Here is a 24,571-nt window from a genome sequence, read left to right as displayed (position 1 = left end):
TTCAGGCTTGAATACAGTAAGATTTACTATATTTATGGAGGCATGAAGGGTCCAGGGGGGCTAGATGGTGGTTTTAACCCTATAGGGTCAGTAATACAGGTTTGTGTTCCTGACCCTATAGTGATCCTTCAAACTTATCACATTTGTAATCCTCTTGGTTTGAAGCATTATTGTGACCTGTAACTCTCATGGACAGATAAAGATGTTAGATGTCAATCAGGACAAACAAATGAACTTCAATCAAGTCACTCGCAACATCACTGTCTTAGAACATGGATACCAAACTTCAAGTTAGACCACTTTACCAGGAGAAACCTAATACTCTGTATATCAGCAGGAAGTGCCCTTAGGCAAGACACCTACTGCTTTATATCCGCCTAATTGAAACCCTCCGATTGTAGGCTCGTTTGAGCAGGGTTTACATTAACTCTAAATAACCTCTTTCTATCATTGTAAAATGCTGCAAACATATTAATGATAATAATGAATACAAAAATATATGTTTTATTTTCCTTTTTCATCTTTTAAATAATTCACACCATCCAGAAACCAAACATTGAACTCCACCTTCCAATCGGTTAAACTTCCTAATTGATTATCGCAGGGTGACCTATCGACATTTTATATGCTCCTGGCAATGGCTGCTCAGCACCCCCCATACCGCCAGGCAGAGAGAGAGAATGTAAAAATAACCGCAAAAGTGAAACAAGTTAGCTGCAATCACCTAATGGGACCAAATTATCCAAAAAATTATATTTAACCCTAAAACCCTATCAACCCTGGCTCTGGGTGAAAAAAGCTCAGCTTGAGAGGGAATAACGCCCACCACGCTCAGACCAGAAGACTTTAATGATGGCGATCTTTGTGTGTGGTGACTGTAGAGATGAGACTGAGAGAACCAGGGAACCCCAATGGCATAATATAACACAAATTTTATTCCATAAAAGAAAATGCATCCAACAATAATCTCCCATAATCATACATTTATATATATATATATCTTGATTCACCTTCAATAGTAAAAAACATTAACCAATAAAATGCATGCTAGGTAATAAGACACACCGAAAGAGGATTAGCCACTAAATGTCGAAATATTTAAGAACATTATAAAAGTTGCTGTACATATCTAAACAGACTATCCAGACCTACACAGACTGATAGATCTCCATACTAGACTATATATTATTAAAAAAAAGTAAAACGCGGCATTATCCACTAAACCAAAATCCCAAAATTCAAACTCGAAAAGAGGAAGAATCTGTTGCAAAAGTTGGTTATCTCCGAAACCTAAATTTCACATATTTAAAAAATTAGAAAAGTCAAAAGTGCATAAAAAACATCTAAAATTATATATGGATAACCTAAAGATAAATTCATTAAAAATGTCATAGTTCAAAGTCACTATTTAGACCCGTAGGGAATAGTCATTTATATACAATAAGGATAATCTGCACTATGCTGTTAATGGTTTTACAGAATCCTTTGCTCATTGGATGTTAAGTATAATTTACAGAGAGATAATGTAAAGTCATAGATTGCACTCTGTACTGCGAACACTCCAACTCTACACGGTGCCGGCCCTGTGTGTAGTATGGCGCACGCACAACTCATCTATGCAGAATATTGTCTAAAGCACATAGAGTAATGTGTATGCTTTAGAAAAGGTGTGCACTGCTGCAGACATAACAACATTATTGGAAACGTGTGCCACGAATTACTCAAACAGCAAAATATAAACAATGTAATCCTATTGATACAAAACACCACATTTTAATCCCTTGTATCTGACGGCAGGCTGCGGCCATCCGACCCCGTGTTTTAACAGACTTGAGTGATGGGAGAAGCACAGCATTATACAAGTGTGTAAATTAAAGGGACACTCCACACACCTAAAGCAGTTTAGCTTGATGTGTGAAGATATATCCTCGTTTTTCATTTTACAAAAGGTACAGATTTTAATAGAAAGTTGCATTTTATAGATGAACCTTGTTACACCCGTTGGCTGTCAGACACCCGGTCCTGTTACTTCCTGTTTTGTTTAGCTCAGTGGAGATAAACTCAAGAGGCAGCAACTGCCCAGAGCACCTGCCTTGTAGAGACTTCTCATTGAGCTGCATTGGAAAGTCTGTGATTGGACAGACACAGAAAGTCTGGGCGGGGTTAGAATGGGAGGGCTTACAAAGGCTTCAGACAAGAGATTTGCAGCTTTTTCAAGCTGTTTTTAGATATACCCCAAATGAAAAAAAAATACATAATTAAATTCAGCTGATAGAAATAAAAAATATATACAATACATAGCGTGGTACAGTAAAATAAAAGTATGTGCGCTGTAATAACTCACAGGAATAAGACATAAAGTCTGCTGTAAGGGTGCCTCACCCAATGAAGGACAGGGGTGGGGGGGGGGGGTGGTCTTTCACTATATTTTGGGATCTTGTTAATTATCTTAATCACAATCCGTAGAGTTTGAAATTCTCACCAGTTTGGAATTAGAATGTAATTAGTTTTCTCGATTTAACTCTGGCCAGATGAGGACTAAATGCTTCTTTAAACCAACAGATGACAAGGATATGTCCATAAAAAAACAGTAATTTCTGATCATGGCTAAAGGGAATAGCAAAGCGACAATTTACTCACATTTTCATGATTTTATATCTCAATTAATACATGTCAAGAACAAACTTATGGAGAAGGGATACAAGAGAAATGCTTCAGAAAAAGACATCAGATTATTAACACAAACGGATAGGAATAACCTACAAATGGATAAACCAAACACTAAGACTTCAGGTGAGATCTCTAGATTTACAACTTTGTATAATTAGACCGTTGGAGAATTAAAAAAGGCTTTACAGCAGAATTTATTACCCAAATATCCCAACACTTATTTACAGAAAAAAAAACAAAATCTCAATTTGTTGCCACCGAGCTATACCATCAAAACCAATACAATTAGTACTATTGGGAACACAGACTTTTAGGAGGTCGAAATAATAATAACAAAAGTATTTAACCAGGAAAGGTACATTCGGATTACTCTGGTTTTCAAGTACGTTCTGGGGATGTTACCTTAGCCCATCATCCAGGGGTTGTTACAAAATCATGAAAAGCCTGCTCCACTATTCATTTGGGCAAAGCTGACCATTTTGACAGTTTCACCACAGGGGAACATTTTGACATTAAGTCAAATGTTGGTTGGCGCACAGACTTTGTGGTGTATCTATTGCAGTGTCCTTGCGGCAAGAAATATGTTGGTTCTAAAAGTAAAAGATTTGGAGCATGTTATTTAACTACGTTTAAAAAAAGGTTTCATGTCCAATTCAGTCCCGGTTCATTGTAATTCCTGCCCCTAGTTTTAATTTGGAGGTTTGAAGTGTATTGGCATCAAAAGAGTGATGCCACATTAGAGGGAGGTAAAAAATGACCAACATGAAACTTATTGGATGCACAAGCTTCAAGCATCGGAACGTAAGGGACTGAATGTGGACATAGATCTGATTTGTTTTTTTGTAGCCTGAGTTACTTCTCTCTAATTTTTTGGAGATTCGAGATAATAGCAAACTGGATCACTCGTCAGCCAATAAATTAGTGGCCATGTAGGAGTGCTTTAATTAAGGTATGTGTGGCTATCTATCTATATAGATCAATTTATTTACATTTATTGTATCTTATTTAATTTTATCTTCATCTGATGAAAGTCCCAGAGAGGGACTGAAACGTTGATCCTATGTTTTAACCTTGCTGAATAAAGAAGAAGTTTTATTTGAAGACCGTGAGTGCTGCCATTCTTACTAATATATATATATATATAATAACATCCCCTTCGTTGGGTACATCTTTATTTAGGCACTTATTAATCAATTGTAGCATTACAATATTGATGTATTATTTTTCCACTTTGGATTAATATACACTTTAAATAATTCATTAACAAATGTGAATATTGTACTGTTTTTAGTGAAAGATGGTGTAACGGCACCACGGGCATAAAAGGGTTAAATCGCCGTTTAGTAGATCTTCCCTTCCAGAGACACAGGCACAGCTACTGTAGACACCAATACACCGAACCGGAGAAGCATATGAATGCTCTCAAACATACGAATGCTGTAAACAGCCAAATATGAAAAACCATACGAAAGGTTTACACTCCTAGCAGTCGAACTGGAACAGTATACAATAACTCATGGAGAGCAAAAAGATAGGTCGCAAGAGAATACTGAGAACGAACAGCAGCAGCAGTTCTCAAGCTGGTTTTTGTATACAATACAATAACTCCCCCCAAGAACAAGACAAAGCTCCGTGTTAAGGGTTAAGCAGTAAACAGACAGAGCTGTGGGTTCATTGTTCTTATATGCACATTAGTACCACCCACAGGGTTTTGGAAAACAACCAATAAACACGTGCAATACACTCAGACACTCCCACACAAAATCCTCTCCTCTGCCTGTGATACAATTACCTTACACAATGGGTAATGTGATTATCACAGGCAGAGAAATACAGTTTTTCCACATTATTCATAACTTTAAAAGTATACATCACATTCACATTCAGAATTCAGAATCAGCATACTCCAAATACGAACATATGTCAAAATCATCCAAATTGGTCCATTGGTTCAAAAGATAGATCGAAGTCCTTTGTGACCAAAGGAAGCATGGCTTTTCTGCCCAAAACCAGTTCCACAGAGTATTCTATCCTGGAGATAATTGGGAAGTATGGACAGAGGCAAAACTCCATTAAGCACATGGCAGTAAAAAGACAGTAAAATACAATAAAATACGCAAGGTTACATTTATTACATAAAATACAGACATGCTACATATCCTTAGATAGCTTAGGTCTGAGTGCACATTATTACTGAATGGCTCTCAGACCACACACATACAGTTCAATTGCCATGGAGCCTAAGTCTTTTATTGCACGAATAGGCTCCATGGCATAGCTATCTGGGATAAATGAGTTAATTCAGTAAATCCGAGAATCTACCGAACGCCAGAGCAGGAATACATGAATAGAACTTTCTGCATAGGAAAATAAAGTATTTAAATGCCGGTTCATAGTCAAAAAGCAGCAGGCAGGCAACCAGGCTCCTCCAATGCACAGTGGCGAGATTGGTCTCGTCACAGATGGTTACATTGTAATCAATGAAACTCTCTCTTAGTAGATGGAGTCTTCTCGTTTTATATAAATAGTATTTGCTCTCCTATTTGTGAGGACCAGAGGGTGATCACTCGTTTACAACACAACATATTTGATTCCATTCTGAAATGAACGGTCATTTTAAATCTTGACAAACACGGAAGTTATCAGTGGAATGCACTTCCATTTTCTTCACCGGCCAGAGAACGAGAAACAGCTGCGAGACAGAAAAGGTACTCATGGCGAGAGAACAAGTGATTTAGGAAACGGAGAGGATGTCAGGGTACCTGAGGCCTCTACCTCTAAGGGAGGTAGAGACTTGGTGGTTTGTCCGTCCAGGCGAGCTGTTTCCTTCGTTCCTCGCGGTTCATCCAGTCACTTAAACACCGGCCGCGAGGAATCCACGTCCTTTTCTAGCAGGACGCTCAATACGTGACGTCATGACGCTATTACGAGCGACCTGTCACTCAAGTGTCCGATATCCAATCGGTACTTGTCAGAGGCGTGCTTACCATCCAGAGCCAGGGTATTTAAGCTTACTTCTCTCTTCTGCTCATTGCCCTGTCGTGGTTCTAGCTTGTCTAGTCACTCAGTGCTCTGGTATTCTAGTTTGCTCTATTTGGTTTTGTCTCGGCTTGTTGTACTACCCTGCTTCTCTGTTATCCCTTGACCCGGCTTGTCTCTCGCTTATCTGTCTTCTCGTTCCCTCGACCTTGGCTTGTCTCTGACTATTCTCTATTACTCTCGGTACGTTAGTCCGGCCATTCTAAGGCCCGGTATACGTATCTTTCCACTCTTTGTACTCTGCGTGTTGGATCCCTGTCCCGATCCTGACATTACGACAGGGCCAATGGATCCTGCAGGTACAAACAGTCAGCTTGGTTCTTCCGATCCCAGGTTTGACGCAATGGAGCATAGAATGGATCAGATGGCTTTGGCACTACAGGCACTATTGTCTCGTGCTAATAATCCACCTGAGGAGACACGTACTCCTTCTATTTCTCCTGCAATCTCAGGTCTAGAGGTAGCCACTGTAGGTGCTTCTTCCCGTATTACCCCACCAGTACGTTATGACGGGTCACCGGAGAAGTGTCGTGGCTTTCTGAACCAGATTAGCATCCATTTTGAATTACAACCCCGCTCTTATCCTACAGATAGAGCGAAGGTTGGATTTATTATTACTTTACTCATTGAGAAAGCTCTGAGATGGGCCAATCCTTTATGGGAGAATGATAATCCACTAGTCTATAATTATAATGCCTTTGTAGCTGCGTTTAGAAGAACTTTTGACCCTCCCGGTAGAAAGGTCAATGCAGCTAGATTACTGTTGCGCCTTAGACAGGACAATCAAACACTTGTGGATTATGCACTAGAGTTCAGATCCTTGGCGGCAGAAGTTAAGTGGAACGAACAGGCTTATATAGATGTGTTTCTGAATGGGTTATCAGATGTAATTCTTGACGAGGTCGCTACTAGAGAACTCCCTGAGAATTTGGAGGATTTAATTTCTTTTATATCTCGTATTGATGAACGCTTAAGAGAGAGGCAGAACACTCGAGATAGGACCCGTAGACCCTCCTTTAAATTAGCGCCTACCTTTCAAAATTCTGAGTTCGAGGACTTACGTATTCCTGAACCTATGCAGATAGGCAGTACTCATCTCACAGAAAGGGAGAGACAGTACAGGAGAAGGGAGGGTTTATGTATGTATTGTGGAGTCAGAGGTCATTTACGCCTAAATTGTCCCAATCGTTCGGGAAACGCTCGCACCTAAGTTTCTCTAGAGGACAGGCCTTGGGTGTTTCTACTTTGTCCTCTATTCACAACTACAAAGAGCTCAGGCTTCTGTTACCCGTTTCTTTAAAGTGGGAGAAGGGAGTAGTTAAGACTATGGCACTAATCGATTCTGGAGCTGCGGAGAGCTTTATAGATCAGGGTTTTGCTGCCAAGCATGCTATTCCATCCCAGTTAAAAGAGACACCACTGGCTGTTGAGGCCATTGATGGTAGACCGTTACTTGAGCCTGTTATTTTCCATGAGACCATACCGATTAACTTAACTGTTGGCATCCTACATAGAGAGGACATATCCTTACTGCTCATTTCTTCTCCGTCTATTCCCGTAGTCCTGGGGTACTCCTGGTTGAGGAGACATAACCCTATTATTAATTGGGAGTCAGGGGAGATAGTTTCGTGGGGACAGAATTGTCAAGGAAAATGCTTGCGGAAGGTCTCACCTCTCGGATTAACCAACACATTGGCTAACTCTGACAATCCTACAGAGACACAAATTCCGCCTCAGTATCTAGATTTAAAGGCAGTATTTGACAAAAAGAAAGCCGATACCTTACCCCCACACAGGTCCTTTGATTGCAAAATTAACCTACTCCCTGGTACCATGCCCCCCAGAGGTCATGTGTATCCATTATCTACGAAAGAGAACTCAGTTCTAGAGGAGTATATTCACGAAAATTTAGACAAGGGATTCATTAGGAGGTCCTCCTCCCCTGCCGGGGCTGGATTTTTTTTTGTTCAAAAGAAGGATGGTTCTTTGAGACCTTGCATTGATTATCGAGGCCTAAATAAGATAACCATTAAAAATGCCTACCCGATTCCCTTGATCACCGAACTCTTCGATCGTTTGAAGGGCTCTACAATTTTCACCAAGTTAGACCTCAGAGGGGCATATAACTTGGTGAGAATCCAGCAGGGACATGAGTGGATGACGGCTTTCAATACTCGCTATGGCCACTATGAATATACAGTTATGCCTTTTGGGTTATGCAATGCTCCAGCTGTTTTCCAGGATCTGATAAATGAGGTCCTTAGGGAATTTCAGCAAGATTGCGTCATTGTATACCTAGATGATATACTTATACATTCTAGTGAGATTGAGACTCATCACAAGCAAGTCAGGAGGGTTTTGCACAAGCTTCTCCAGCATGGCTTGTACTGCAAGTTGGAGAAATGTAGCTTTGATCAAACCCAGGTAACCTTTCTCGGCTATGTGATCTCTGGGGAGGGATTTAAGATGGATCCGGATAAACTCCAGTCCATTCTAGAGTGGCCTTTACCCAAAGGTCTTAAAGCCGTACAGAGATTTATTGGTTTTTCCAATTATTATAGGCGCTTTATTAAGGGCTATTCTTCAATTATCGCACCTATCACTAATATGACCAAACAGGGGGCTGATACTAAGAATTGGACTACTGAAGCTCTTCTTGCGTTCAAAACTCTCAAGGAGCTTTTCGCTTCCGCTCCAATTTTAGTTCACCCCGACACTTCCCTGCCTTTTCTACTTGAGGTAGACGCATCTGAGACTGGTTTAGGTGCTGTCTTATCTCAAAGGTTGGGTGTTGATAAACCATTACATCCATGTGGATTTTTCTCTAAAAAATTGTCCGGTACTGAGAGCAGATATGACATTGGTAACAGAGAATTACTAGCGGTTATCAAGGCTTTGAAAGAGTGGAGACATTTATTGGAAGGTACTTTACATCCCGTTACCATTCTAACAGACCACAAAAACTTGTCTTATATCGGAGAGGCCAAACGTTTGTCGTCCAGGCAGGCTCGTTGGTCGTTGTTTCTTACCCATTTCAATTACGTTCTGACTTACAGACCTGGCTCAAAGAATTCTAAAGCCGATGCACTATCTCGCCAATTCGAGCCTTCTGTTTCAGTTGAACCACTTTTGTCCTCCATTGTACCCAAATGCAATATTATTGCTAATACCAGTCTTAAAATTCATTCTCCGCTACTTGACCAGATCCTGAAGTCACAACATCTAGCTCCCGGAGACACTCCTGAGGGAAGAAACTTTGTTCCTCCTGAACTTCAACTGGAGCTCTTACAATGTTTTCACGAAAGTAAAATAGCTGGTCATCCTGGTATTCGCAAGACATACTCTCTGATATCCAAGGATTTCTGGTGGCCTTCACTTCGAAAAGATATTGAGGAGTTCGTCGCAGCTTGTGAGACTTGTGCCAAGACTAAACTACCTCATGCATCTCCATGTGGCCTGTTACACCCCTTGGACATTCCTGAGAAACCTTGGGCCTGTCTGTCCATAGACTTTATCGTTGATTTACCTGCTTCCAAGAGACAGACTGTTATTCTCACGGTGGTGGATAGATTTACTAAGATGGCTCATTTCGTGCCATTACCCAAACTTCCGACTTCCCCTGAATTGGCGGAGATTTTTGCGAGAGAGGTTTTTCGCCTACATGGGATTCCTTCGGAGATTGTTTCTGATAGAGGTTCTCAATTTGTCTCACGTTTCTGGAGATCCTTTTGTTCTCAAATGGGCATCAAATTGAACTTCTCCTCTGCCTATCACCCTCAGTCTAACGGAGCTGCTGAACGTACCAATCAAAAGATCGAACAGTATCTACGTTGCTTTGTTTCCGAACACCAGGACGATTGGGTCGGTCTGATTCCTTGGGCGGAGTTCGCACACAATAACCTTGTTTGTGATTCAACTCGCTCTAGCCCTTTCTTCATGAACTATGGCTTTCATCCTTCGATTTTTCCTTCGGTTTCCTCTTCTCAGGGGATACCGTCGGTTGATGATCATGTCGCCAAACTGAAGAAATTATGGGATCAGACTCGACAAATTCTGTTACATAGTTCTTCGTTGTTCAAGAAACACGCTGACAAACATAGAAGAGCGGCTCCTGTTTTTGTTCCTGGGGATAGGGTATGGTTGAGTACTAAGAATATTCGCCTAAAAGTCCCATCTATGAAATTTGCTCCTCGCTACATAGGTCCTTACAGGGTTCTCACTCGCATCAATCCGGTTGCGTATCGCCTTGCTCTGCCACCTGCCTTACGCATTCCTAACTCTTTTCATGTATCCTTGTTGAAACCCCTTATTTGCAACAAATTCTCCTCTAAGGTCTCCTCGCCTCGCCCTGTTCAGGTGGAGGGTCGGGAGGAGTACGAGGTCAGCTCCATCATTGATTCCAGAATCTCAAGGGGAAAATTGCAATATCTGGTCAACTGGAGGGGATATGGTCCTGAGGAGAGGAGTTGGGTACCTCAGGAGGATGTTCATGCTTCTCGCCTTCGCAGAGCATTTCACCTCCGCTTCCCATCTCGCCCCGGTTCCTTCCGCCCGGTGGGCGTATCTAAGAGGGGGGGTACTGTCAGGGTACCTGAGGCCTCTACCTCTAAGGGAGGTAGAGACTTGGTGGTTTGTCCGTCCAGGCGAGCTGTTTCCTTCGTTCCTCGCGGTTCATCCAGTCACTTAAACACCGGCCGCGAGGAATCCACGTCCTTTTCTAGCAGGACGCTCAATACGTGACGTCATGACGCTATTACGAGCGACCTGTCACTCAAGTGTCCGATATCCAATCGGTACTTGTCAGAGGCGTGCTTACCATCCAGAGCCAGGGTATTTAAGCTTACTTCTCTCTTCTGCTCATTGCCCTGTCGTGGTTCTAGCTTGTCTAGTCACTCAGTGCTCTGGTATTCTAGTTTGCTCTATTTGGTTTTGTCTCGGCTTGTTGTACTACCCTGCTTCTCTGTTATCCCTTGACCCGGCTTGTCTCTCGCTTATCTGTCTTCTCGTTCCCTCGACCTTGGCTTGTCTCTGACTATTCTCTATTACTCTCGGTACGTTAGTCCGGCCATTCTAAGGCCCGGTATACGTATCTTTCCACTCTTTGTACTCTGCGTGTTGGATCCCTGTCCCGATCCTGACAGAGGACCAATGGACTCTGGAAGAAATAAAACTCCAACTGAACCACCAATGAACTTGGGGACTTATGGGTGGGAGTAGTTTGGCTGCTTTTTTGGCATTATTATTTCTGTGATTATCTCTAACTTTATGGTCCCTAAGGAAGTCCCATTTTGGGGGCGAAACGCGTAGGACCTATTGTCATTACTATATTATATACAATTTTATTTTGGTTTTATTTGTTACAATTAAAATCTGCTCTAATAACATCTACTATTCAGAGACCTGATTTGCAGTTGTGGACCCAGTTCCTGGAAGGGATTAATAGCCCCCATCTCCATTAGGGGAGTCACCCTTGGAGCACACTTTATGCCTTACCCCAGTGAGTGCACTCAATTATAGCGCAAATATTTTTATTTTACTGTATCATACTATGTTTGGTATATATTTTTTAATTCTAGATATTATCAGCTGTATCCCAATATGTGTATGTATATTGTTATCATGAGATTGCTATCTGGGAAGTGATCACCATGCACATTGTGAATTTGTGATGAAGGTTCTTTGTTTTCTATATATCATAACTAATTTCATGTATGTTGTAATTGGGGTATATGTAAAAAAACAGTGATAATTATTATTTGTTTTATTTGAGCAGTGGAGTGTTATTTAAGTTGAGCCCTTTCCCATTTTCTACTCTGCAATTTTAATGTATGAAGCATTCTGTACTATAAACACTGTACCTATCTTTGCTGTAACTCATGTGGGTCCCCATGGGTTTCCATTACAGAAGAATCCTGCTTAACCCCTTAAGGACGCAGGATGGAAAATTTCTGTCCAATACTAAAATTAACCCCAGATTGCCACAATCACGGAAATCGTGGGGTTAATGTTCCTGCAGTGTGCCTCGGTGTCCAAGACACACTACAGCTAACATGTCAAACTTGCGGCCCACAATGATTATCTTTGCAGCCCAGCCAACAGAACCAGCGGGTGTACCTTATCCCAGGGAACTACCCTAAAGGAAGTAAACAGGAGGGAGGGTGGCTAAATAAAGTTCAATTTGCATGTGTGTCTGTTTGTGAAATTGTGTGTCTGTGTATGTGCTTGTCTGTGTCTATATCTGTGTGCAAGTATGTGTATCTGCATGTGCATCTGTGTCTGTCTGTGTATCTGTATGTGTATATCTGTGTGTATCGGTTTGTTTGTTTTTGTGTCTGCTTGTTTTTATTTGTATGTGTGTTTGTGTATCTCTTTGTATGTGTATCTTTCTCTTTGTGCGCATCTGTTTGTACCTGTGTGTCTGCATGTATCTGTATGTGTGTCTATGTATCAGCATGTGTGCCCCTGTGTATCTGTTAGTGGGAGTATGTGCATACATCTCAGCATTCAAACACCAACACTACACAAAATACACCCCTGCATTCAAATGTCAACACTGCATACAGACACAGCCTACATTCAAAGGCAAACACTACTCACAAGTAATACACTGCTTTCAAATTGCAAAAATACATAAAAACACACAGCACTACACCCCTACATTCACACACATACTCCATACAAAAACATGCTTCCATTCAGACATACAAACACTGCTCACTTGGTTTTTTATCTTCTCACCTCTGGCATTTTATACTTTGAGCACTATTGCTGTTCCCGCTTTTATTTCCATATATGGTCCCCTAATCAAGAAAGAATACTAAGACCTCACGTATCCCATAAGTGGGTATTATACCACTGTACGTTATCAACACTAGAGCTAAGTCCATAGCTCTTGAAAACGTGAGTAGGACCATATGCTCTTTTATTGCTTCTAGCCCTTTCGGGACATACTACACCATCAGTTGTTATTTTTTTTATTTCAAATGATGTACAAAGACGCATCTACACCACTCTGAAGAATCCCCCACTACCAAAGACTGTATTCACCTCTACAAAGATATACCTCGTTGTTTGATTAATCTACCAGTCAGACTATTTATTGTGGACTTCTATTTGCTTATTATCTATTATATATATTGCATTTTAGTCTGCCTATTCTATGCTCTTTTAATTTATGTGGATTTTAGTGGTGCTGCCTTCCTTTCTTTTTTCTGTACCATTTCTGTTGTAAGGCCTGTGAGGGAGCCCTACTTTTTAGGTGTGCTGCCACTTTTTTACTTATTTTTTATTGTTTCTGTTGTATCTTGTATAGATAGAGAGTGCTGATCCCTTTCTTCCGTTCTATAATTGCACATTTTTGTATGTGAGTGCTTTAGTGAGTTTAAACGTATTTCACATATTGTGTTTTAATGGTTTGATATATCAATGCTGTGATGTTCTTTTGGCCTCTTTGTAAAAAAAAAACACATTTTCCATTTCAGTCTGTTTCCTGATCGCACACAATGTACTCAGTGCTTTTCTACTCAGAGCTACCTACCCTGTGCACAGTGTGTGTTTCCTGTCTGTAATGTCTAGTATATTAGTTAATACTGGGATTAGTATTCATTGAGGGAAACACACCTCCCAAGTGTCCCTATATATTAGAGACAGTCTTAACTTTGGGTACAAAACCATGTGTCCCTCTTTTCTAGGAACAACATGTTGTTGGTGTGTTTACCCTTTGGGGTATTTTGACTCTTTTCATGCAACCATATTACCACCAATCTATGCCAAATTTTAAAAAATTACAATAATTGGTGATTTTTTTGACACACATAGCAATTTATGAATACATGTACTAAGAAATTTAAGGGTTACTGCCAAAAACACCCCAATATGTGTTCAGCAACATCTCCTGAGTACAGTGATACCACCCATGTACAGGTGTGTTGGGTTCTCCGGGGGCTAAAATACCTTATTTGGAGGGTGCACATTCCAGTTTTCCAACTTAGAATTATCTCAGCTGGTCATCATGCGCCCATGTTCTATTTGGGTCATTTTTGAAGCTGGCCAATGTAATTTACACCCATTACACCATATATTTTTGAAAAGTAGACATCCTAGGGTATTTCAAATGTTGGCATTTTAACACTTTCCATGCACTAATTCTACCACCAGTCTTTGTCAAACTTTTGGGTTGTAAATGTTTTGTGTTATTTTTCTCTCACATTGTGTTACTGACAAAGAACACCCCAATTTGTGTCCAGCAACATCTCCTGAGTACAGCAGTGCCCCCATTGTACAGGTTTTATGGGTTTTTACAAACTTACAGGGGTCAGTGTATGGCTTTCCCCTTTTCCATGTTGGCACATTGAAGCTTGCCAGATTGGTTTGCTGTAAACGTAGACAACCCACGGTATTCCAAATGGGGTATGTCCAGTCTTTTGTAGTAGCCACTTAGTTAACAACACTGGCCAAAGTTAGCGTTTTGTTTTTTTGTTTTTTTATAAACGATAAAATAATAAAATGAATAATAAAATAAATAAAAATAATAATATTATAATATTAATAATTCTATATCATATGAGAATGCCCCGAACACAAATATATATATATATATATATATATGCACACACACACACACACATACATACATATATATATATGCACACACACACACAACATAATTACATTACCATATTTCCTTGTTTCTTTCCGTGAATTTGTTGCCTCTCCGGATCATATTCCCTGTTCCGGCTCGTTTGGTTGTTTTCCTGCTACTGATTTAAGTTCTTCTTCGGGATTCGCAAGAAAGAGGAAGTGGTCACCGATGTTCCGCTTACGGATAAGGATGTCGCTGATTGGATGTTCATGTTACTAGGCGGATATTGTCATTATGATGTTTATACCTGTTTTTTTTTTCAATTTTTCCACTTGTTATTTCTTTTCTACTGAGGGAATTAAAGAAAGAGTGCAGCATAATACTCGCCTCCGTGTCTTTAATAAAATCATGACATTCTGTCATGATAATAGTAAAATCCTGGAATTATACATGTTTGTATTCCAGTCACTATAGTGTTCCTTTAAATAGGCTGTAGGAGAAATAAGTACCAGGGGACCCGGGGGAGCTCTTACCTGCAGCTCCACCTGGTTCTCCTTTTGCGAGCTCTAAGCGTTGCCACGGTTACCATGGCAACGCACCATTCTTGTGAGAGTAAACTGTAGCCTGAGCTTCAGGCTAGAATTCACTCTCACCACCAGGGGTGGCAAGCACTGTCCCTCCTCCCAGACCAGAGGTAAGAAGTGAGGGGGATGTAGCGGAGTGCTAGTTTAACATAGACTTTCCCCCTATGGTATTCCAATAGTTACTCAGGATCAAGTAGGTTATCATAAGAAGAACAGCATAAGCAGTAAATAAAATAATCCACGAATATCCCATCACTTTTCCCAAAAACTGGAAGACACTCAGTATCAGGAGCAGAACTGATCTTTAATGCCACATACTCAGCTTTTATACAATCCTCCCATGCAAGGGAGACACCCACAGAAAATTAGGAATCATCCAATCACTAGCTGGTTACAGTACACTGGTTTCCTCCCCTCAGCCTGAGAGATAACTTAATTATCGGTACATTTTAAACACACATGTTTCCCCAATTCTTAGATGTACCCCAAAACAATAACCTACACCCATAAATCACATATCCCCTGATAGCCCTGATCTGGGTGAGCAACATACTGAAAAATCACCCAGATCGGTTCAGGGGTTCACAAATTTCCTGGAGGTCTTAGTTTTACCGACCGCACACGAGGTGTAAGCCAAACTTGGGCCTATACATGTGGTTAGCATTTATGGTACTGCCTGTTAATAATCTCACTGTCCATTACTACTTACATTGTTTAAGCCCTTTCTGGGCTCTGCACAGGCTTGGCCAAATGTACCGTAACATAATGGTAGTCATAATTATATCTGTTCTATGGTTATACAGACATATTCACAGCCCTCATCTAAATATGTCATTTTTTGCCCTATCCTGGCAGACCCCAGGTATGTGTCAAAGTGTTTTTTAAACGGTTTGACTACTTCCTCTGGGAGGACGCAATGGGACTCCTGGCACCATAACCATAACCACTACATAGAGCTGAAATGGTTATTGTGCCTGGATTTTTTCTTTAAATAATCTGTCAGTGCCCCTCCCAAGATTAAAGAATAGAGAGAAGAAACAAAACGGTGAACCCTTCTGAAATACAGGTAACCGAGATAAAACGTAACTTTTAATTAATATAGTGTAAAAAATTGATGTAATAAAAAATAAGAATAAGCAGAGTAAATATAGCTTCTGCTTAGATGGGAGTAAATAAAACTCCTAAATCACATAAGGAAAAAATAAATAAAGTAATAATGAAATATACCCTATTATTTGGAAAACAAAGAAATAACAGAAATTCGTGGGGGGTCGATTCGTGATAAATCTATTTTACTCCCGGATTAATTACCAGATTCCAAAGTTCTTCAGCTGGCTCCCAGATCGCAAGTGCACAGCAGTGGATGCTTTTCCCCAGGACTGACCGATGCAGGGTTTCCTCCATTTGCTATGATTTCCAGAGTTCTCCTTCAAGTTCGTTGCCAGCAAGTCACTCTGGTATTGTTGATACTGCTTTGACAGGGCCAGGCTTGGTTCCCAGACCTTCTGGTTTTGTTTTATCGAGATCCACTTCTCCTCCCGTCAATACCGGACCCCCTCTCTGGTTCGAGGGGCAATCTTCATCAGATGGTGACAGAAGACCATCTGCATTTGGTAGCCTGGACTCTTACCAGAGATCCTGGAATTTGCCTATCACAAACAGCTAGAATCCTTCTTTGAGCCTCCTGGGCCCGGCAACTAGGAGTTGTTATCTTTCCGCCTGGAATGCCTGGTGTAGTTGGTGCCTGGAACGGCATACTTTATTGCCCCTGTTCCTTTAGTCTTCAGTTTTCGGTCTTACTTTTTTGATCTAGGGAAAACATATCTTCCCATTAATGGATCCGTTTGGCTATATCAGCGGCACACATCCCAGTTCAGAGTTCTCCTGTTGGACAGGACCTTTTGATCTGGAGACTTCTCAGAGTCCTCAAACCTTGTGTCCTCTGGCACCCAAATTTGCACACCTTTGGGGAGGTTGATCTCGTCCTGAGATTCCTTCTAGATTGGCCAGAATACAAAGATATTTCCCTTCATCAACTTCAGCGAAAGTCACTCTTCTCTTGACGCTTTCTGTCAAGCCTCAGATGTTCGGGCACTCGATGTAGGCACTTTTACCTTCGATACGGAGGGGATTACTTTTTCCATGTCTCACCATTTTAGAGATTCTCCTAAACTTTGTGTAGCTTAAGCACTATCCCGCTACACAGAAGTCACCGCATTTTTCCCACCCTCTCATTCTGGTCAACTGTTAATATCCTATGTTCGACCTAATAGCCCAGTTTCATCTACTACTTTGGCTCTTTAGTTCAGATGTTTGCAATCCCTAGCAGGTATTGAGTCTATTTCCGGAGCACACTCAGTCAGGGGAGTCGCAGCTCTCGAGTCTTTAATGGCCGGGGCCTCCCTGCAGGACATTCTCCAATCAGCAGATTGGTCTTGTGAAGATACTATATGACGTTTCTACTTTCGTCCTACTGGACATGCCTTTTTTGCGCTGCTGACTAAGCGGTAAAACAGCAAAATATGAAACCTCCTGTCCTGTAACAAAAGTGTAGAATATGCTAGCCTTAGTGTCCATATAATCTTAATTACATTAAGCGCAGTAGGTGAATATTTTCCCTCCCATTTTCTCCCTACCCAGGTTTTTATAGGGTTGGATTTTGGAAGAGGTAGGTATGTATACTATGATATCTAATCTCATAGTATCTTACTCTTATATTTTATTGGTCATCTGATGTGTCTGATTTATTCTATAACATTATTTTCAAAAAATATACGTACGTATATATGTACGACTTATACGTATACTTACGTACGTATATACGTATATATGTACGACTTTCATGTAATTTTTCTAATCCATTTCTTTGATTAATCCTTGTTTTTCGACTATGTTCTCTCGTTTCAGTTTAAAGTTCCTTATGCCTAAGGCCTTATCCTGTTGCCTATGGAAATTTGCTGGATGTTCCTGTTGATTCACCAAAATGGATTCACCCAGTTTCGTTTGGTCGTCTGTTCCTGTTCGATTCTTTCGCAGCATGAAAGAGGATGAGTCATCAGAGGGAGGAAGTCTTATTACCTCTGTTGTTTTCTGATTGGTTGTTTCTGTTTCTAGTCAAACTTGCTATGGAGTTTTAGTAAAGAAAGTCAAGCAAAATATTGGTCTCCTGTCCTTAATAAAATTAAGATTATACGTACACTAAAGCTAATCTGCAATTTCCTTCAACCAACTACTCTATGACCATCTAGGCAAAGCAGGCCATCCTCTACATGTAAATAGGGACCATGCCCTGAATCTTATTATAATTATTATTATTAGTATTTATATTGTGCCAAGATATTTTGCAGCCCATTACAATTATAGAACCTATATATTTGACAGCAAGTAATTGACATACAGAATATAAGAGAGACAAGAGGTTAAGAAGGCCCTGCTCAAAGGAGCTTACAATCTATGAGATATGAATGTTAACTATACAGATCATATGTTCTAGTTCACTTTTATGGTTTACAGTTTAAGTTTATTTTTGTTGAATGCTACATTGTTATCCATAGCAGTTATGGAATTTAATTAATTTATTAAAAGTTGGGGGAAAAGAGATGGGTTGAGATGACTACAGCTTTAAGAATAGCAGGGCACGTTCCCAGATATATCTGGGTCTCTGTGTAGGAACCCATTTTGAGTAGATGCTAAGATAACAGTTAGTGAAACAGATATGTGATTGAGGCTGATTGAAAGGTTGCCCGCAATTCATATTTTAGAGTCTCAGTGATATATGCAGGCAGTTGCCAACACAAGGCAATAATAGCACAGTATTGCATGTTGGAATCGTGAACAAACAGGACATGAATAGATTGGTGCCTTTTGTTTAAAATGCCTGTTAGTCTGTATGCCTCAGGATAAGTTTCTTCAAACCTAATCTACAAGTCCTTCACTGTCTATCAAGCTAACATTTGTCAATGCAAAGGCATCTGAACTCTCTAAACAACTTAACTCAAACATCTTTGCCCTCTAGGACCTTAAGAAGTTTTTTGTTACTAGCTTGTTATGCACTCATACCTGGTTTGGGTGCAGTGCGTTCACATATCATGCCTGGTGGTTCTGAATGTACTCATATACTCATTGGGAAACTCTGTGAAATAGCGTACAGCAACCTGACCACTGTTGGTGCTAAAAATGTAATGAATGTTATGGAGATGCCTTGAATGAGGCTGTAATACAGAACGTTTGGTTGTGTGTCAGATTACTCACCGTATATCTTCCAGGGCGTTGCCGTTCGCCGACCACCAACATCTTTGAAGTTCCTTGATTTGTTCCATTAGAAATGTCTGATTGTACCTAAAAATGTAAACATGGGATTATTAGTGAACAGTATGGATTACATTTGTTTATGGTCACATTACAAGGTTTTTTCTTTTTACAGAGTTTCCATTCAGTTTATTTTATTACAGTACCAGGAATTTCCCCCAGATACCCTCGCAGGTAAAAGCCATTTGCATTTGGAACATCACCATCCAATCAGAATATTTAAAGGATCACAATAGTGTCAGGAAAACAAACTCATTTTCCTGACGCTATATCATCCTTGGGACCCCCCCCCCCCCCCCTCCCACCCTCAGGGCCCCCTCCCGTGGTGCTGAAGGGGTTAAAGGGGTCTTTATCCAGCGCCGGGCTCCCTCGACGTTGGTAACCTCTCCTCCCCCGCCGACATTAGCTCCCAAGTGGAGCCACTAGAGGTTAGATTAACCCGGCTATGTAAACAGAGCAGTTTCTCTGAAAATGCTATGTTTACATCTTAAGGGTTAAAACCTGGGGGACCTGGCACCTAGACCACTTCATTGAGCTGAAGTGGTCTGGGTGACTATAGTGTCCCTTTAAAATGTTGAATGTACTTTGAATGGCACTGGAATTGTGCGGTAATCATAAAAGCATGGGAATTTTTTTTCTAGACTCAGCTGGGTGTTAGGGTTAAGGAGTTCTGTATTCCACATAGACCATAACTACTGGGGTGATGGGAATTTTAGCCCACAGTATCTCCAATAACCCTTGAAATTCTAATTAGGAAGGGTCAGGAAAACCTGGCTAGATTGAATATTTTTCCCACTGTAAATGTAAAATTTCCTGTGTTTTTCAATATATATTTTTATTCAATGGGTATGCAAAGCTCGTACTACAAGCTCGCTGTACAGGTTATGGTGCTAGGAGACCTCTGGCATTGTCCCACTGTTAGTCACGTCACTGTCAAAGATGTAAGTGTGCTTTATCATTTCTCATTAGATTTCAAAATGCAATTTAGTCTATAAAAGCTAATTTAAAGAAATCCTGCTTCCAGGAACCCAATTAATGTCCCCAGATGGGCTGAAAATCAGGGTATTTACTGTATGCGTTTCATTTTTACATTCTGCTAGTATTAATACCATCATGGTCCTAATAAATGCTTATAAGTATGGTAACTGTAAGCCAGTCCCACCTAGGAAAAATATAGCTGATAATAGATGTGGCGAAACCAACCTCGCCACTGTTCACTGGAGGAGCCTGGTTGCTCGCCTGCTCCCTTTGGACTATGGCCCTGCAGGTTAAATCGTTTATTTTCCCTGCAGAAAGGCTTATTCGTGCCTTTCTGCCGGGGTGTTCGGTAGATTCCAACTACCGAACGGGGGACCACCGGGGAGCTGGAGTGTGCCGCCAATTGACCGCCCAGAAGCTGCGGTTAACCGCAGCTTAATTGATGAATGCTGGGTGGCCTTTGTTCGTTTGCCGAACACGTGGCAGCGGCCATTTTAAGTCCCGAACGGCCAGCGGTGTTCAGCACGAACACTGTGGAACTGAAAACGGACACTTACTTGCGCGAATACCGCTGAGCTGTCCGCCCCCTATTCGTACCCTTGGTGTCGAACACCGGTTCAGTCGGTACTTTGGGATATGTGGATATGTTAACCCAGATAGCTAAGCCATGGAGCCCATTCGTGTAACGAAAGACTAGGTGAAAGACTTTGGCTCCATGGCATTTAAAACTGTATGTATGTGATCTGAGCGCCATTCGGTAGTAATGTGCGCTCAGATCTAAGCTATCTGGGAATATGTAAAATGTGTATGTTTTATGTACTAAATGCATCAATAGGTAATTTTGTGTCTTTTACTGTCTTTTTGTCTGCCATGTGGGTAATGGAGTTTTGCCTCTGTCCTTGGAGATAATTGGATTACTTCCCCAATTATCTCCAGGCCAGAGGGGAGGGATTGTGATGCATTGTGGGATTGTTTAAAGTTGTATGTCTGTGATTGGTCCGTGGCCAATATGTTTCCCAGTTTCCCATCTGGTCCCCTAGGGGAGTGTCCACCAGGTGGGAAACCTGCATAAAATCCGGGCAGTTAGCCCCAGTAAAGGAGATTCTGCTTAACCCTCAAAACGAAGTGTCGTCTCGTTATTGGGGGAATTGGATTGTATGCTGACTGCCAGGAGTGTAACCCTTTCATATGGTTTTCCTGTTCGGCTGTTTCCAGGATTCGTAGAGTTTGCAGATCGGGAGATTGGTGCTTACAGTTGCTGCCTGTGCATCTGGAAAGGGGAATATTGCCTAAACGGTTTTTAACCTCTGGTGAGCAAAACGGTCCATTACAATAGACTCATGGCAAAACACTAAAAGGAGTTAGCAGAACAGTTGCGCTATGTACTATAATGACCTCCAATAAGGTGAAAACACATTCCTCCCTAAAATAGCATAAACAAAAAAGGTATTCCTGGTATTTAAAAAGCAATAAAGCGGAGGGCAAACCTGATCAAACGCCATTTCACTCAGCTCCTCAGGAAATATCCTAATCCGCATAATCCTCACAAAACTAACAGTGATTCAGGTCCAAAAACCACCTAGCTTGAATATACAACACAGGCTGCATCGATAGATGCCTTTCTTCATCTACCAAAAACAGCCTAAGAGGTGGTGCAAATCTGCGGCCTACCTCACGCCAAGGTTCCAAGCCCTCGAAGAGTTCCTAGCCGGAACCACTGTGGAGAGACGGGGTTGCTTCACCTCCCACATCATCGCCCACACGAGATCACGAACCAACCATGGGGCGCCATTTACAAAAGACCAATTCCAAGGCCGACGACAGAGACATAGGGGCTATGTTACAGAGGCCCACTCAGTACAAGCCAGCACCAGTGACAGACCCGCATGTGAAGGGTCAAGCTCCCGTTGAGGGATATGAAGAGTCGGAGATAACTAAGACCTCTCTGCAATCCCCACCTGCCGACCCCTCAGATGACTCAGCTCCTACCACCAAACGTGATCTAAGGGTCTTATTGGCGGACATCCACAAACTCTTAGCAGCGGACTATGATCTCCTTAAAACCATAGCGCAAGCTGTCATAGACTGGGTAAGGGTCTCGGAGGAGGACATTGATATACACACTAACATGACCGCTCACAGCGACTTTCACAGCGAGTTCACAGCGAGTTCACCAACTCCAGGCCCAATAAGGAGCCCGGTCAGTAAAATTCACGGCCATGGAACACCACAAATGCGGCACTCATATTACTCCATTCAGTGGTAAAGAAACTAACTATAGATGGAGCCCATCAAGTTGTCAGCAACATCCACTCATACCCAAATATGACAAGAGATGTCATACTTCGCTGCATCACCAAACAAGACAAAAAACAAATAATGACTGCCCTGAAAGGCAAAACACCGCTCACATTTGAGGACTCTACTCTCACCTTTCTCAGGAAATTACCAGAGCCACTTTACTATGGTGGAAATCCTATACTCCTGTCACAACCCAACTGCGATCAGCAGGCCTAGCTTATCGATGGGGAACTAACAACCCTCATGGTTACACGCTCTGGGTCTGCACACGTCCTTACTTCAATGGAAGAAGCATCAACGTTCCTGAAGAAGCTGGGACTGTCCCTACCAGGTGCTACCATGACCGAAATGCGTCCAGCCACATCTTGGGACACTGATAATATAACTGCCTTTGTACCTAGGACAAGAGGATCACAAGCTTGGGTACCATGAACTGGACTGTAATCTGCCCATTTGATCCATGACCAGTAAAAGACCTGGACAGACCTATGTTACATAGTTACATAGCGGAAAAGAGACTTGGTCCATCAAGTTCAGCCTACCTCACATATATTTTTGCTGTTGATCCAAAAGAAGGCAAAAAACCCAGTCTGAAGCGCTTCTATTTTTGCAACAAACTAGGAAAAAATTCCTTCTTGACCCCAAAATAGCAGTCAGATGTCTCCTTGGATCAAGCAGCTATTACCCCACTAATTAGAAATTATATCCCTGTATGTTATGTTTTTGCAAGTATTTATCCAATTGCAGTTTAAACATCTGTATGGACTCTGATAAAACCACCTTTCAGGCAGATAATTCCCCATCCTTATAGTTCTTACTGTAAAAAAAACCTTTTCTTTGCCTTAGATGAAATCTCCTTTCTTGAAGCCTAAATGTGTGACCTTGTGTCCTATGTATAGCCCTGTTTATGAATAGATTTCCAGATAATGGTTTATACTGGCCCAAAATATATTTGTATAATGTGATCATATCCCCTCTCAGGCACCATTTTTCCAAACTAAAGAGATATAAATTTTTTAACCTTTCTTCATAACTAAAATGCTCCATTCCTTTTATCAATTTTGTAGTTCGTCTCTGCACTTTTTTTTAGCGATTTATAAAGAGGCAAAATTATATTTTTATCTCGAGAATTTATGCCCCTATTTCTACATGACAAAACCTTACTGGCCTTAGCAAGGCAGATTGACATTGCATATTGCTGCCTAATTTGTTGTCTATAACAATTCCCAAATCCTTCTAGTGTGTGGTTATCCCTAGTTCACTACCATTTAGGGTGTAAATTGCTTGTGCATTCTTAACCCCGAAGTGCATAACTTTGCATTTCTCTATGTTAAATTTAATCTGCCATTTTAGTGCCCAATCCCCAGTGCCCAGTTTAGTGCTCACATTTTATTACTTAACAAAGTTTTGTGTCATCTGCAAACACTGATACATGGCTTTCAATACCCATTTCAAGATCATTTATATTTATGGTAAATAGAAGCGGTCCCAAAACAGAACCCTGAACCCAGAACCACTTTTTTCCAGTTTGAAAATGTACCATTAATGACAACTCGTTGTACTCTATCCTTAAGCCAATGTTCTACCCAAGAACAAGAATATTCATCTAGACCAATTTCTTTTAGTTTGAACACTAACCTATTGTGAGGAACCGTATCAAATGACTTGGCAAAATCCAAGTAGATCACATCCACTGCAGGAATATTACTGACAGAAACAACACAGCCCATAAGGCACTATGTATATATGGTGTAAAACACCTCCCCTACCCCCCATCCCCCCTCCCACTGCAGCCCCCGTAGATAGGGGATACCAAAAAGGATGCATGCCTCCACACTCACTATACCTCACCGGTAAATTCTTGTACACGCACATCTGGCACTAACATTATAGGTATATAAATATTATTACTCCTATACAATCAACATCCTGGATCTCTAACTTGCAAAAGCTTGTCCCTATTCTCACATATACACCAGCAAGCATATAGTTTACCTGATATAAACCGGGTATATGCCAGAGGCGTATATATATTCCCTCAACAGAGGATTACCAGTACTGGTTTTCGCATACTCACACACTCAAACTTGTATTATACACTGATATCCTT

At 41.1% G+C, this 24,571-nt stretch overlaps 1 protein-coding gene across 1 annotated transcript in view; it reads right to left on the bottom strand.

The window, feature by feature from the left end:
* Positions 1-24,571, bottom strand: part of LOC134602090 (alpha-2,8-sialyltransferase 8F-like) — a 54,046-nt gene that overhangs the window by 19,660 nt on the left and 9,815 nt on the right. Inside the window, exon 3 of the mRNA XM_063446590.1 lies at positions 19,126-19,212. Within this exon, the coding sequence (XP_063302660.1) occupies positions 19,126-19,212 (87 nt within the window). The remainder of the gene's footprint in view (positions 1-19,125; positions 19,213-24,571) is intronic.

Source organism: Pelobates fuscus, chromosome 3 (genome assembly GCF_036172605.1).
Source record: "Pelobates fuscus isolate aPelFus1 chromosome 3, aPelFus1.pri, whole genome shotgun sequence".
Lineage (NCBI taxonomy): Eukaryota > Metazoa > Chordata > Amphibia > Anura > Pelobatidae > Pelobates > Pelobates fuscus.
The sequence above is the reverse complement of the archived record's forward strand: the minus strand, read 5'-3'. Positions and strand labels throughout refer to the sequence as shown.